Raw genomic sequence first — 15,170 nt, 5'->3', positions numbered from 1 at the left:
GTAATAAGATCGGACTTGCTGTTTGGTGGACGTAGCCCAGGGATTGGGTGAACCACGTTAAATCTTGGTGCCTTGTGTTCATTTTTGTGTGTTCTATTATTTTCTGTTATTGGTTATATTTGCATGTAATTTTTATTTCTGTCCGTGGTTTATCCTAACAATAAGTACAATTCCACTGAAGGAATTAATAACAAAAAGATATATATATATATATATATATGAGGATAGACTCTTGTTCCAAGAGAAAGACCTCCAAGAAATTAAGGCTAATCTTAAGAAAAATATTGGAATTTAACCCAAAAAAACATCATTTAGATTACTAAAAAAAATCAAAAAAATTCAAGAGAAAGTGAAATCTTAACTCCTTCAAGATAATGCTAGACAAATCTGGAGACAAGTAGCCAAAGAAAATGGAGAAAGCAACTAATGAATGTGTAGTCAAACAACTTGAGTCCTAATGATTTGAGTTTTATACCACTACAACAAACATAATTGAATACTTAATTTTCCGAAAAGAAAACCAACTCTCAAACTTTCCCTTGAATAAGGATGCTCATATGCTAAACAATGTATATGGATTGTCTGATCAAATGAGACAACCTCAAAGTTCCTTCTTTATTGTGGACTTAACTCCATTAGAATGATGTGATACATTGGGTATCACAAAGGGACTTACATTATTCATCCAAAGGACATCAACTACCTCAACTACTTCCTGTTAAATTTAGAACTAGAAATATGAAAATGTAGCAACAAAATGAAATGCAATGAATTGAGGAATCACCAAACACAAGTAATTATATTGGGAAAAACCCTCCTCACCAAGGGAAACAACCCAGCCTGCCAAATTAAAGATCCAACCCAGCCCATCAAAATATAGATCCTTTATTACAATTGTAAAACTGATTACAAAACCTCTGCCCCTTTTTATATCTTCAATGCTCAATAATTACACAAGGATCAGAGCTAGTCATACATTAACAGTATCACTACTAAGAATAGTTAAAACACATAACACAACACCGGAGAGAAACCTAAATATGGGCTTTGCAAATTGCATTGCATTCATCAAATTTATAGAGGATCAAGATAGGCTAGTAAGGTCCTAGTTGAGTTGGATCCTTGGAGAAATAAGATTTTAACTTTGATAAGTTAGGATGCAAATAGAGAAATTAAATAAGAGTTAGAAATTCAAATTTTTGAATTCTAACAGTTAGTTCATTTTGGAGGGAAAACATGTTCAAGGCCACTAATGAGTTTCTAATGATTTGCAACCAACTTTGATCAGTTGGATTGGATGGAAGACACTTTATATTGCCTGGTCAAGGCATGAGGAGAAGGGGGGGTTGGATCTGACATAGATTGTACGGACTGTGATCTAATAAGAGCATCATTTTTAGCAGTTTCCTTGTGTTTTTGGCATGATTGAATAAGTTTATTGTTTGATTTTGATGCTTGGATGAATTGAGTACAAAGTTCAAACACTTTGCAAGCCATGTGGATGATCTAAGGTGGACTTGTTTCAATTCTTCAATTTGCTGCTGACAGTCACAATAACATTATATTGTTTTAACAGTTTTGAGGGTTTCCTGAGACTCATGGACATTCTAAGGATGTATTGATATGTTTCTCATAGGATGGTCATGTTTTTGACTTGTATTATGCATCACTAACCAGGTTTTGCAGAGAAGTGTTGAAAGATTGGTGATGACTGCATGATTATTTGGTGAAGGGAACACCAAAATAGGTGCAAGGGTATTGCAGTAGGAGTTTGGCCTTAATAAGAGCATGTTTTTATGATAGAAACAGTTAAGGTATGTTGAGGGGAAGGTGAATCAACCATTGTTTGGTTGAGATTGTGTTTGGAAGGGCGACATTGAGGAAGCCCTAGATTTTGGAGAGTTTTGTTGGGTAAATTTGGGCTTTTATACTTAGAAATCCTATAGTCAAATTGATTTCATATTTCTCTAATTGCAACTATAATAACACTCTGTACAAGGTTGGGTGTTAGGTCTGTGATAGGGTTCCTCTGTAAAAGAGGGCTTATTTTGGCCTAAAAACTGTCAGACTTGACTAGTTGAATGGATTGGTCCAAAACGCAATACAGTAAGTCTGGGATGTTTTATCAAGAAGCCAAACGAGTACTCAAATCTGTAATTTTTTGTGGAGCTGATTTGGAAAAGTGTTAAGAAAGACATTGAAAACTGTCACTGGATGCCTAATTGCCTTCTAGGCCTAGTAGGACAGCAATTGGAGTTTGCCAACGAAATAGGCATTTGAAACTTTGTAAGTGGTTTCCACTGATGAGTTTGGGTAAGTAGAAGTCTTTGAAACCCTAGTAAGTCAATTGGAAGCTGGAGTCCATGGGTTGGGATGGTAGAGCTACTTGTTGCATTTGGAGCATGAAGGGAAACACAAGCATTTTGAAGCACTTTTGACAAGATCGTCAAAGAGTTGGTAAAGCCCCAAGTTTGCTCAGCATCATGATTGGATGATCTTGGAGATGTCAACTTGGAGCTCTTTGATTGGTTGAATGATGACTAGCTGCCACCTCAACTTGCTCATCTTTGATCCCTGATTCAGTTTTGCTTCTTCATCCCTTGTCTTTAGGAAATTTTCCCATTGAACTTGTTCTCAATCTTCTTGAAGTGATGGGAATCCTCTATTGATCATGGACACGTAAATCTTCATGTCCTTAAACCTTTGATCATGACAATACTGCTTCATTTGTAGACCTTTCTTCCATGCATAATCTAATCATCATCACACAATGAAGTTTTCATCTCACATTGTTTGGGACATCCTTCATACCTTTATTTCGATGTTACCTTGAGTTTCTGGTATGGGAATGTCGGGGGACAGCGGGACGGGTTTCTGGGACGGCAAATTTTTTTGGTGATTTTGGGGAAGGGTGGGAGGGGGCGGGGGCGGGAAACGGGTATGGCTCTCTCTCTCTCTCTCTCTCTCTCTCTCTCTCTCTCTCTCTCTCTCTCTCTCTATATATATATATATAAGAAAATTTTAAAATATACATTGAAATTTGCAAATATATGTCATCATATGAAACGAAGCATAAAGCATGTCATTTAAACATTATAGAACCATAACATACAACATTTGAATGCCATCTAGGAAATAATATCCAATTTCAGTACCCAATTGTCAAAATGCATATCAATATCAATGAACATTAACAATATGTCAATATCATAATGTCATAATGATAAACATGATAAATCTAAAAGTCTAAATCTAAATTTGCCCAAAGCTATAGGCCCAAAGGCTAGAGAGCTGCAATAAAGTAATAAGTAACAATGTATCATAATCATGTTCACTTTCAACATAAAGAACAAAACATAGAAAAATGAAGCAAATTGCTGCTCCTATTTTGCCTCTACCGCCATGGCATCAAGATTAGAGCCTCACTATCATCCTCTACAGGAAGCGTAGTGTCATCTAATGGAACGCCAACCAATCCTAGTGTTGTGTCATCCTCATCTATTTGGACCACATCCTCAGGCTCAACATCCCACTGCAAAGCTTGTGTCTACCTATACTCTGGAATCTAATGATCCACAACTCGAAGAGCATGATGGACTGTCAGTAGCTTCTCCACTCTTTTAGAGGTAAGTTTGTTCCTCTTGATAGAGTGGATATATGAATATGTGGACCAATTCCTCTCTGCAGCTGAGGAACTAGCAACCTATGCAAGGAGGCAACTGGCAAGTATTTTTAACTCAGGTGTATCTCTCCCATGCTAAGTCTGCCATCCAATAGGATCTCTCTATGCTAAAACAAGTCTATCCAACCTTGCTTGTGGCTTACCCAAGCTTGGGCCACAAAGGTTGGTGAAGTCAAGGAACTATGCACAAAGAGTAGAGGCATCTTGAGCTGAAAACATCTTATCAATTGCTCTTATGAAGTCATTCAATACCTTAGGATTATCACATGGGAGGCCCCTTTCACCCAACTGTGCATACCATTTGGGATTTAGAAAAAAGTTTGCCATATGAAGTGGGGTATTCATCATGTTCCACCTTCGCTTCACAATAGGCTTAATATGCTCCTCATAAAACACCAATGTAGGATCCTTTGCTACGACAATTCTCTTCATCTTCCCCAACTGCTATCAATAGTCTCATAGATCTCTCCCTAACCAAGAGCGTCAGTATCAACATATCTAATGACATCTATAATGGGTGCTATGACAGAGCAAATATATCTGCAAGATGCAAAAAAAATTAAAATCAGAATTAGAGTTTTAAGAATTTTAAGACTGTTAGTAGGAAAATCAGCAAGCAAAAGACTAACATTAAATTTAAAAATCAGCAACTTACTTCATCGTGGACCACCAACTCTCATCAAAGATCATTTTCTTCATTGCTTTTCCTTCAGAGGACTTAGAATTAGACCATCGTCCCCACTCTGGATTCAGCACCATCAATTGAAGGGCCTCATACACCTCAATCATCCTCTCCATCAAGATGAAATATGTGCAATACCTATAGCAACAATTATAAATAACAATATTAATAAAGTTAAACTTAAACATTAATGATTAAAACAATCACATGGTTTGTAACACTTATAAATAAATTTTTTAAACAACTTAAATTTAAAACAAACTAAAAGTAAACTATAATTAAAATTGACATACCTTGTCTCAGTTGGTTTGAGGAACTCCTTAGAGAAGGACCTGAATAGAGCAAGTGAAGTGTGGTGGTTGCAAATAAACATTTGCACTTCTCTGGCTTCTAGCCGCCTATTTCACCCATTCAATCTTTTCTATGTCCTTCAATGCATTGTTCAAGGAATGAACACATCAAGGGGTCCAAAAGATGTGCCTATAAGCACCCTCTATCATCTTACCAGCTGATTTGCACATAGGTGCAAAATTTGTGATAACCAGTACAACACTAAATGATCCAATCTCCTCTATGGCATCTCTCAAAATGGTGAACTGGAATTCTGCATCCTTCTTCTTTCCTGAGCAATTTATTGCTTTCAAATAATAAGAGCCAGCAGGGGATGTGACAATGATATTTATGAGTGGCCGATGTCTAATATCAGTCCACCCATTCATCACAATAGAGCGGCCTATCCTAACCCAAGTGCATTTCATATCCTCAAATAACATGGCAAACTTTGAGTACTCTTCATCTAGGATGGTGGTACATAGATTATGCTCACTAGGGGGTACAAATGAGGAATTCATGCTCAATATATCTTTCACCATTTGTTTATAATAAGTGGAACGGGCTGCATGATACGGGATACCATTAGCAACAAAGAATCTACCAATGGATGCCTCACACTTTTCCTTTGCATGTGCACTAAACATACTTTCCACCGAGCCCCTCTCACCACTACTCATCTTTCTCTTCCCTCTAGACTCAGGTAGGGCTGCCACTAGTACCAATGGCGGATGACATATGCCTAGATGATTGTGAGGGAATAGATGGTGATGTCACTGTCAAACTGTGCCCCTCCATTTCAGCCTCTAAGTGCAATCTTTGGCATTCTAATTTTTGTTCATTAGTCAAGTTCGGACAAGCTTTGACTCCTTGGCATGAAAGACCTAAAAATTGTGACTACACCCTTCTATAGCTGCCCCGAAAATCATCAAGACAAACATGGCAATCCCACACCCTAGTCTCTTCTGAATTCTTTTTATCTTTTGCCCTAGGTGTAAAATATTGGAGAAGAGGATTTTTCCTATTGAAAAAACCCTTTGCAAAATTCTTCATAATGGTGGAAGGGCATTTAAACAAATTAGATTTAGGATCGGTTCTTTTCCTAGTCCCACTACTACTACTAGTACTCCCACTACTGCTCATTGTGCTTTGTTTTGAGGTTTAAAATTGCAATAGATATATGAGCTAAAACAATGAAAAATAAATTTAACAAATCAGACTTTGCAAACTGCAAATCTATTTAAAAAATGATAGATGGAAGCATAAAGACTTCCATTCTTACTTGGTGCACAAAATGGAAGATCAAACCTTTGGTCAAACTCTTGGAAGCAAAAATATCACCTCCTCTTCTTGCAAAATAAAAACTCCAGCCAACTGCAACACAAAATGAAAACCAAACAAATGACAAAACAACTAAAATGTGGTGAGTTCAAACCTTTTAGGGCATTTGGAGGGTTGGGGCCCACTTGGACGACCTAGTTGGAGGCTTTAAAATGTTTTTTAATGTTCACATTTTAACCTTTTGCATACAGAAAAAGGGGGACGACCGGCTGTACTCGGTACGGTCGAGAGAGGTCTAAATGTCCCTTTTCGTACCGAGTACGGTTGGTCGTCCCCCATTTTTTCTCCAGGTGTCCTTGAGTTTCAGAAACGTCCCTTGCAAATTCACCTTTTTTGGGGACGGTTGGGAGATGTCCCATACCCATCCCCCCGTCCCTAGGATGTCCCCGTCTCGAAAAACTCCCGTATTTTGGCCGAATACGCGTCCCAAGGGAACATATCTTTATTTGTTACCTCATTGGCTCAAAATCCTTTAGCCTTGATCCCTCATAGGGACAAATTGGAATCCCTATGAAATTGTCCTTGAATTGAATCCTGCTTGATCCTTATCGAAAATTGTTGTGAATTGGGACAAGTCGATTTTTCCATAAGATAGTTCTTATTCTTCAAGCGTTTAATCAAGTGGAAAGTTTCCTTGCATAGGGACACATGAATTCCCGTAAAATTGAACTTGAACTTGTCCTTTATAAATCCAAACTTATCCATGTCCCTACTTGATGAAGACTTGATCTTGTATCTTCTTAGTCTCCTTGAATGTATCAAGTTCCTTTTTCCCTGTTGAAGAATTATCCATGTTGCAATTTCATTGTTGAATCCTTCTTCTTTCTTGTATTATATTGAAGTGTTGTCCTCCTTTGAACTTGATCAATTTAGGTTAGCCCTCCTTTATTGCCATCCTGGCCCTTGAGCTTGAACTTCTCTTCCACCCTCTTTTGTTCACTTCCTTTCAACTGTCCCTATCTTTGATCCAAACATGATTCTTGGTACAAAGCTCAAGTTAGCATCATGTAATGGATATAAAGTGACTGATTTCAGACTTTTCTAACCTTTATTTTTATCCTTAGATCCAGTTCCAAGTTTTGAATTTAATTTTTTTTTATAGTGATGGCTTCAAAGGAAACTTAGGATAAAGGATAATGCAATGTAACATTGGCACTAGGGTACATCAAGATGAATTTTCGAGATGGCAGTGGAACAACAGTGGTGGGTAGGGGGTGTTGTGTACTATACATATAGAACTTGAATTATTAGTTATGAAATGATGTTTCAGTATAACATACCAAATAGAAATACCTGAATATAGAAAAATTACAACAAAAACGAAAACAATTGAACATTCAACATAGTAACATAATATATACCCAATAGTAACATTCAAAAATAAAAATTTAAATAGAAATTCAAGTGCCAATCCTGGTGGCAGGATGGTTGCAGAATGGTGGAGTTGGGGTACTTGGGTACTATGAGTACCCGGTGTGGGGACGTCTCGGGGACAAGTACTTCAAGGTTTTAGAGGAGGTGTGAGTCCCCAATTTTTATAGGGATAATGTGATAATGAACAAATTAACCTCCAATTGCATCAATCTTACAAAGAAAATTGGAATCCTTGAAGCCACAAAATTTAACAAAATTCTAAAGATAGTCTGAAACTAAGTCCGAGGACTTAATCTGCAACTAGGTAAAATCAGACTTCAAGATCTTGCAAGCATAGTACCTAGACTCACTGCGAGTCACATGAGTCACCCGAGTCAGTGAGTCAGGTTACCCCTGCCAGGTCAAAATGACCTGTGACGCTAACCCGCCAAGTCATCAAATATTTGATATTTCTCTAAGGTATTTCTATTAATATACACTAACTCGCTGAGTCACTGTTGAGTCATGACCAAGTTTGAGCCAGGTCACAAGTCGAATTGCCCTTGCCGAGTCAAAGTCAGGCCCGAGTCTCGTTACTTTGTTTGCAAACCATACTTCTAGATGACCAAAAATTAATCTTAAAATGGAAAATACCAAACTTTGTCAAAAAAGTATGAACTCTGATTTTTTGAGGACTGCATATGATAAGTCTGAAAACATCCTTAAATTAGTTCTAACATGTTAAATGCATTTCATGTCATGATTCAAGGTTCCCACATGAATTATAAATTAGATTATAGGCCAAACATGAGAAATAAATCACCTTTTACCACCATGAGAAATTCTGATTTCTGAGGACAGAATCTGAAACATTCCTCTTTTGGACAATTTTGCCCTCTAAACTCGAAGTTTTTCACACAAGGACAGCCTCCCAACACACAGCAATAAACCCTGTTGTGATTGGACAAGTTGTGAATTTATTATTTTGTTTACAAGAATCGCCCCTATTATGAAGCTTCAGACTGAAGTCTAAAGACTATTGCATTTTCAGCTCTCTTGTGGTCTTGGAACTTGATTTTAATCCCCAAAAAGATGCGCAATGAGAGTTAGCAAGGATTAATGACTTAGAAATTCCACATGATTTTTCAAAAAATAAAACCTCCATGGAAGGTTTCAGGCCTAGGTCTGAAGAAACCACAGATGCTGTACCTTTTGTTGCCTCAACTTGGTTTTGAAAGTCAGGTTTTTACCCTTCAAACAACCTGAAACAAGTTTTCATTTGGTTTGGTGAGATTAAAAAATCAAATGACTTTTTGCCAAATTCGACCTCATAGAGGAATTTTCAGATTTCAACTTGAATATCATATCTTCTTGCCTACATGCCTTGTGCTTTTCCTCTTTGGGAGACAAGGAAAGTCCTGCTTTCACCCCAGCAAACTTACTATATCAGCTTTTTTTTTTATCATGGTTGATGTCTTCTCATGGTTTGATTTTCAGCTCCTTGGGCATGGGCAATTTTTAAAAAAAGGCCACATTGGAACTCGTGCACATTCTATTTGATCTATTCCCTTTATTTTATTTTATATCCTCACCGAGGGAAATTCGAACCCCATATGGATTGCTCTTTGTTTGTTTTATTTTCCAAGTCCATGTTTTTCTATCCCCAAAAGGGAAGTTTGTTCCTTATATGGATTTGCATTTTATTCCATTTCTTTATCCAAAAGGAGAAAATCAACCCCTATTTGGATAATCATAATTTCCATGCCTAGCATTTTTTCACACTCATCCACAAAGGGAAATTCGAACCCCTTATGGATTGCTCTTCATTTGTTTTATTTTCCAAGTCCACCTTTTCCTATCCCCAAAAGGGAAGTTTGATCCTTATATGGATTTGCATTCCATTTCTTTATCCAAAAGGGGAAAATCGACCCCTATTTGGATAATCAGAATTTCCATACTTAGCATTTTTTCACACTCATCTACAATAGGCTTCGAGGGAAAAATCCACCACCATCTGGACATGGGGAGATTCTATATTCATTTGGACAAAGGGGAATGCATCCTCCTTTGGGACTTTCCTAACTTTGGAGTTTAAACAAAATTCCAAGTGTTGGATGGTGGGAAAAACATCTTCTTCAGGTCAAAAGAGAAAATCCATATCCATCTCGACAAAGAGAATCCCTTAAAAGTTTTGATGTATAAGGTCTAAAGGGAAAATCAATCTACACTCTTCACTTTGGTCCATGTTCTTAATGTCCAAAAGGGGAAAACAACCTCCATGTAGACAAATTAATCCAAAACTTAGTTCTTTTGTTGCAGATATCTCCTCAAGTGGGGAAATTCTATGTCCATTTGGATTTTCATGATTTTTCAAGCGTATTTCCATAGGGACAAAGTGCAATTTCAGAGTGGAAATTCTATTCCCATTGAGATTTTGTGCATTTTTGGAGGGGAAATCTTTATTTCCATTTGCACTTTTGGAGGGGAAATTCTATTTCCATAATGATTATATGCATTTTTTGAAGGGAAATCCTAGTTACATCTCATTTTTTATGCATTTTAATATGAAAATTTTGATTTTCACAAGGTTTTTTCACATTTTAATTATGAAAAATTAAATTTTATAAGTATTTTTAAGCCCTTATGCATAAAATATGCCTTTATAATATATTTTGGACTATTTGGCTAGTCAAAATATTAACACAATTAGGAATTTTTTCTCAGCCCATCTTGTTCCATAAAAAATTTGATTTGGACAATTTAATCACTTGACTACTACTTAATCTTTTGAGCTCTAAACTGTCACCTCAACTGCCAAAACCTAACAACTACGATTGAAAAGAGGGGTTCCTCATTTGCAATGGGTTGATGGTGTGAAAAGGTCACAAGTCCCTTTGTGACAAATATAAATCTACTATAGTGTTTAAAAAGCTTTACTTAACAACTAATGCCATCCTTAAAATTATTCTTTATCTTGTTCCTTCATTTCGGTTCATTATTTCTTTGCTACAACTTGGCTACTTTTTAATGTTCATTATGTTATTTTATAAGACTTCTACTTATAAGGGATGAGACTCTTTTAATTCCTCTCTTTTACCAGTATTTTTTTGAATTGCACTACATTGAATGATGAGAACAAAAAAGATGTATTACAATTAACTTCACACTTTCTGGCTACAATGAGTGTCAAATGCTTAGTAAAAGTGGCAATACTGCCTTGACTAATTCTTTATGTTCCCCTCTCACAGCCAAACCTTTATCTACCAAAGTATGTTGAGAGGATGATGTTACACTGCTTGATGAGAGTCTGAAGCAACACTCTTCGCCGATGTTGAGAAATTTGGAAAGTTGTGTGAAGACAACTATCAATGCCCATCTACCTCTATTTATCTCCATTATGGGAAAAAACATTCCACCATTACTCAGGTAAACTTTCATTTGTCTATCACAAGCACAATTTATGATATAAGAGAGCATAATGGCATTTCCATTAGAGGAATGCTTCTGCTGCAATTCTGGTTGGGAGAAAATATCCTTGTTAGAGAATGAGTCAATAACAAAGATATTCGGAGAGATTAGTAAGGAATCTAAAACTGAGGACGCATCAGGGGCCACCCGCATACATATTGTCATTTCTTCTGGCCATTTCTGCAAATTCCTTACATAACATTCAGACAATGTATGACTAAATAAAGATAAGAAAAATATTTTATTCCTAGAAACTATTATTTTACCTGTATCGTTTTGATACAACTTTGAATAGTTGATCCCTTGTTTGCTCTGAGTTCCACCCGCCTTAATTTCTCCATCTTATCCAAACTGTCTATGCCCGGCACGTTCCAACTGGTGTGTAGTCTCAATCTTTCCAGTCTTTTGCAGTAGTTTAAACCTTGAATTTTCTCAATTCTGTTGCAACCTTGTACACCAAATTCTCTGAGAGAAGTTAATCGTGCAAAGCTTGGAAGCTCATCCAACTTTGAACACCCCCATATATCCAAACATTCAAGGTTTTCTGGTAGTGCTTCGATCTCCACTAAATTATTATTATGGAGTAATTCTAGTCTCTCGAGGTGTGGATAATGGTATTCAGAAATAAAAATCCTGCACACTTCTGTTTCCTCTATTCTTATATGCTTCAGATTGCTAAATGCAAAAGATGATGATGTTGCTCCAAAATCTACTTGGCTTATTGGGCATGCAGATACCCATAAATGCTCTAAGAGATTAAGAGGTGGTAAACATTTGAGCTTTGGACAACGGTGAATTGAAAGACGAACCAAGGAGGACAATTTTTCAAGACAGTTAGGCAAGGATTCCAGGTTGGGACAATCATCAATTGCAAGAATAGTCAAAGAGAACAAATCTCCAAGAGAGTTTGGCAGACATTCCAGGTTGGGACAATCATAAATTGAAAGATCAGACAAGGAAGACAAATCTCCAAGAGAGTTTGGCAAACTTTTCAACAAGTCACTCCCTATATACATCTTTTGCAACTTGCTTAGTGGACCAAAATTAACTGGTAGCTCCCTTAACCTCTTCACACCATCTAAATCTAACTCTTTTAAGGATGCCTGATTTGTGATGTGCCAAGGCAAATCTTCCAGTTGTGTACAATAAGCAAGGCTCAAAAACTCCAGATTTGCAATGTTTTCAAAATCATCTGACCTGAGTATGAGCTCACTACACATCTTCAAATTGAGCTATTGCAGGAGCATCAAGTTCTTAAAAGAAAGTGGTAAACTCCTCAAGTTCGTGCAACCAGACAAATCTAGATACCGCAGATTTGTCAAATCACCAAAATTGTAAGGTAGTGATGATAGCATTTCAGAGTTTGGTAATTCAAGGTGCTCCAACATTTGCAAACAGCAAAATTCTTCTGGCAGACTCCTAACATGATTCTGATACTTGATTTCTATCCTTTTCAAATCCTTGAGACACCCTATTGAGTTTGGAAATCTTTGGAATTTGGGACAATCAGAAATAAGCAACTCTCTTAACTGCATGGGAGCCTGCATCACACTTCCAACAAAACAAACATAAAACATACTATAATTATTAAATAAATTGAAAAAGAGAAAAAATGGGAGACTACATACATTGCTCTCAGCTTCCCACAGCCCTTCTAGCTGAATTTCTTCATGTAATTCTAGAAGCCTCAAATTTTTCAATGAAAATTGTGCTGGAAGATTTCTTTGGCCCATTTGAAACCAGCGAAGCCAGACCAACTCCCTTGATACGTCACCAATTGCTTGACTAAAGTAATCTCCTCTAATCACCAAAAGCTTTAGTCCAACTAAAGAGTGTGCAGGCAACAAAACTCTTCCATTTATATTACCTGCGAGTGCCTTCTGTGAGCAACAACCATGAAATAGGGACAACCATGCACCATATGACCTTTGCTTTTTTATTCCAATCGGGACAGCCTTAATTCCTCGAATGACATTTATTTTCTGAAAAAAGTTTTTGACAAATTTAATGGCTTTTCAAACCCATACAAAACTAAAAAGCAAGTTGTCAAGTTGATCCAACTACAAAAGATGATTACAATTGTTTAATGTGATTAATAGACCTCTTACAACCATAGATGTACAAATATTTTTCTTTTCATTGTTTTGCACATAATAAAGGAAAGTATGAAACTTACCTCAGCTTGTTTGTTGGCATTAATAATTTGCTGGGATGACCACAGTCGATAGGGCATATGTTGGTTTGCAATTTCCCTTCCTAGATCTCTTAAGTGGTCATGCATTTTTATGTGATTGTCATAATCAAGCTCAACCAAACACTTGTTTAGAAGCCTTTCCCAACTATGTAGACCACTCCATCCCGATCCATCCCAAACTTCAATAGCCAAACTGCTCTTTTCTCCAATAAAGAAACAAGCAATGTCAAGGAATGCCTCTTTCTCTTCATCATCAAGAGCATTGTAACTTACTTTGAGTCTCTCTTTGATATCGTTATGCAATATTCTTGAAATTTTATGAAACAAAGACTCCCACAATTGTTTGTCAGGATTTGGATATAATTGTGCTCCAAATACCTTGAGAGATAAGGGCAATCCATGACAAGCCTCTACAAATTTGGTGACAAGCTCCTCAAATCCATCAAAGGGATGAGCCTGTAGAAATGCGTGCCAACAAAAAAGTTTCCTAGCATTAATTGGATCTAATGCTTTCATTTTATATATGAAGGATATGCCCCAAGATGTAAGAACTTCACGTTCCCTTGTTGTAACAATGATAAGACTTCCCCTTCCAAGGTTTTCTTTTGCAGGTATCAGAGCATCCAATTGGTCAACATGATCTACATCATCCATAACAATAAGCACCCTAAGATATCTTAAGTGCCTCACTAGAATCGCCTTGCCTTGCTCCACATTGTCAAATGTTTCATTCACACCAAGGTCTTTGAGGAGTTGAATCTGCTTGTTTTGCAACACCTTTTTAGCATCTCTAATATCAAAAATAAAGCTAGACCTCTCCATGGACAAGCATCTTTTGTTGTATAATTCTTTCACAAAAGTGGTCTTGCCCAAACCACCCATGCCCCAAATACCCACAATTTGTACACCCTGATTACATTGGGCAAGTTGAAGTGTATTCTCAAAGTCTATCACTGCTTCATTGAGACCTACTGGATGTTTTGCAACTACTAGTGGCACATTGCTTATTTCTTTCAGTACAATATTCACAATATTCTTCAACAACTTCACCTCATCACTGAAAAATAAAAGCATTGAAAATTCAAACTACTAATAAGAAATAAGAACGCAAATGTTAAGATAAGAAGGCTGAATGTTTGCTACTTACTCATCATTTTTGATGATTTCGCCACTGCAAAATGACACTTTGTAGAGTGCATTTTCCCATTCTTGAATCTTTTCTGGGCTATATCGTGCTTCCTCTTTATGCCTCTCTAAGGCATGAACGTACACTCCTTTCCTTTGAGCTACATGTCTGAGGTCTTTGGGTTGTACCTGGTAGAAAATAGGAACAATTTTGACGCCACTTTTAAGCATAGATGAGAGCTCTGCCAAACACCAAGGTGATTCCGCATATCTCTTTGAGAAAATTGCTATATGAAGGGTAGCACTGCGGATTGCTGCTTCTATGGTTGTAGGCAAGAAATCGCCATAATCCAACTCCTCTGAATCTAAAAATGCTCTAACCTTCATTTCAGCAAGAACATTATAGATCCTGCTAGCCAACGTTTTTTTGCAATCTGACCCACGATGATTAATGAACACATGGTAAGCCGGTTTTTGGATCAGTGTTGAAGATGCACCCGAAGTAGATGGTGCGATTTGATGAAAAGCTCCAATGGCTTCATTCTCAGACTCTGGTCCTGCAGAGGTTGTAGGAGTGGATGCCATACGATTTAATCGAACACAAAGAAAATGAATGAAAACAGGGTTTCGAGCGAGGGCAAGCGCTGGGGACGAGTACGGAATATGAAGATAAATAGAGACGTGAGGAGTTGCCTGAAACTTCGTGGAAGAAACATTAAGTTTTATGAAAGTTGACCTTGAAAACATCTAGAAATCATCTAGAAAGTTGACCTTGAAAGAGAAAGGAGTATGGAAATAACGCGGAATCCTGTTACACGTAGGTGAGAAGAGCAGGATGACAATGTCAAATGAATCAAGGAATTCTAATGCTATTCACGAGACTACAGTTGAAGAGAGCGAAACAGCTCAAGATTTAAAATCCGAGATCTTTGTAGTCTTTTCGATGTTAGTTATTCTGTTAACGGATCTTTTTCCGAAGACCTGTAACACGTAGC

General features: G+C 37.1%; 2 protein-coding genes and 1 pseudogene across 3 annotated transcripts in view; 1 reads left to right on the top strand and 2 right to left on the bottom strand.

The window, feature by feature from the left end:
* Positions 1-3,122: 3,122 nt before the first annotated feature.
* Positions 3,123-6,201, bottom strand: LOC149529608 (uncharacterized). The gene is made up of 3 exons (XM_089810171.1): positions 4,658-6,201; positions 4,338-4,502; positions 3,123-4,222 (listed from the first exon to the last, which is right to left on the bottom strand). Exons 1-3 carry the CDS (start codon positions 4,735-4,737, stop codon positions 4,153-4,155), a joined length of 315 nt encoding a protein of 104 aa, XP_089666297.1. The 5' UTR covers positions 4,738-6,201; the 3' UTR covers positions 3,123-4,152.
* A 4,309-nt stretch (positions 6,202-10,510) lies between these two features.
* On the bottom strand, positions 10,511-15,130 carry LOC149529607 (uncharacterized; annotated as a pseudogene). The gene is made up of 5 exons (XR_016358799.1): positions 14,198-15,130; positions 13,033-14,107; positions 12,485-12,838; positions 11,123-12,397; positions 10,511-11,036 (listed from the first exon to the last, which is right to left on the bottom strand). The product of XR_016358799.1 is annotated as an uncharacterized LOC149529607 (transcript).
* The window catches only part of LOC149529606 (uncharacterized), a 30,965-nt gene continuing 30,805 nt past the window's right edge, over positions 15,011-15,170 (top strand). Inside the window, exon 1 of the mRNA XM_089808166.1 lies at positions 15,011-15,106. Coding sequence (XP_089664292.1) covers positions 15,011-15,106 — 96 coding nt within the window. The remainder of the gene's footprint in view (positions 15,107-15,170) is intronic.

Source organism: Cupressus sempervirens, chromosome 11, assembly GCF_028749045.1.
Source record: "Cupressus sempervirens isolate cs-2001-9-10 chromosome 11, ASM2874904v1, whole genome shotgun sequence".
Classification (NCBI taxonomy): Eukaryota; Viridiplantae; Streptophyta; class Pinopsida; order Cupressales; family Cupressaceae; genus Cupressus; species Cupressus sempervirens.
Note: the sequence above shows the minus strand (reverse complement) of the source record. Positions and strands in the feature narration are given on the sequence as shown.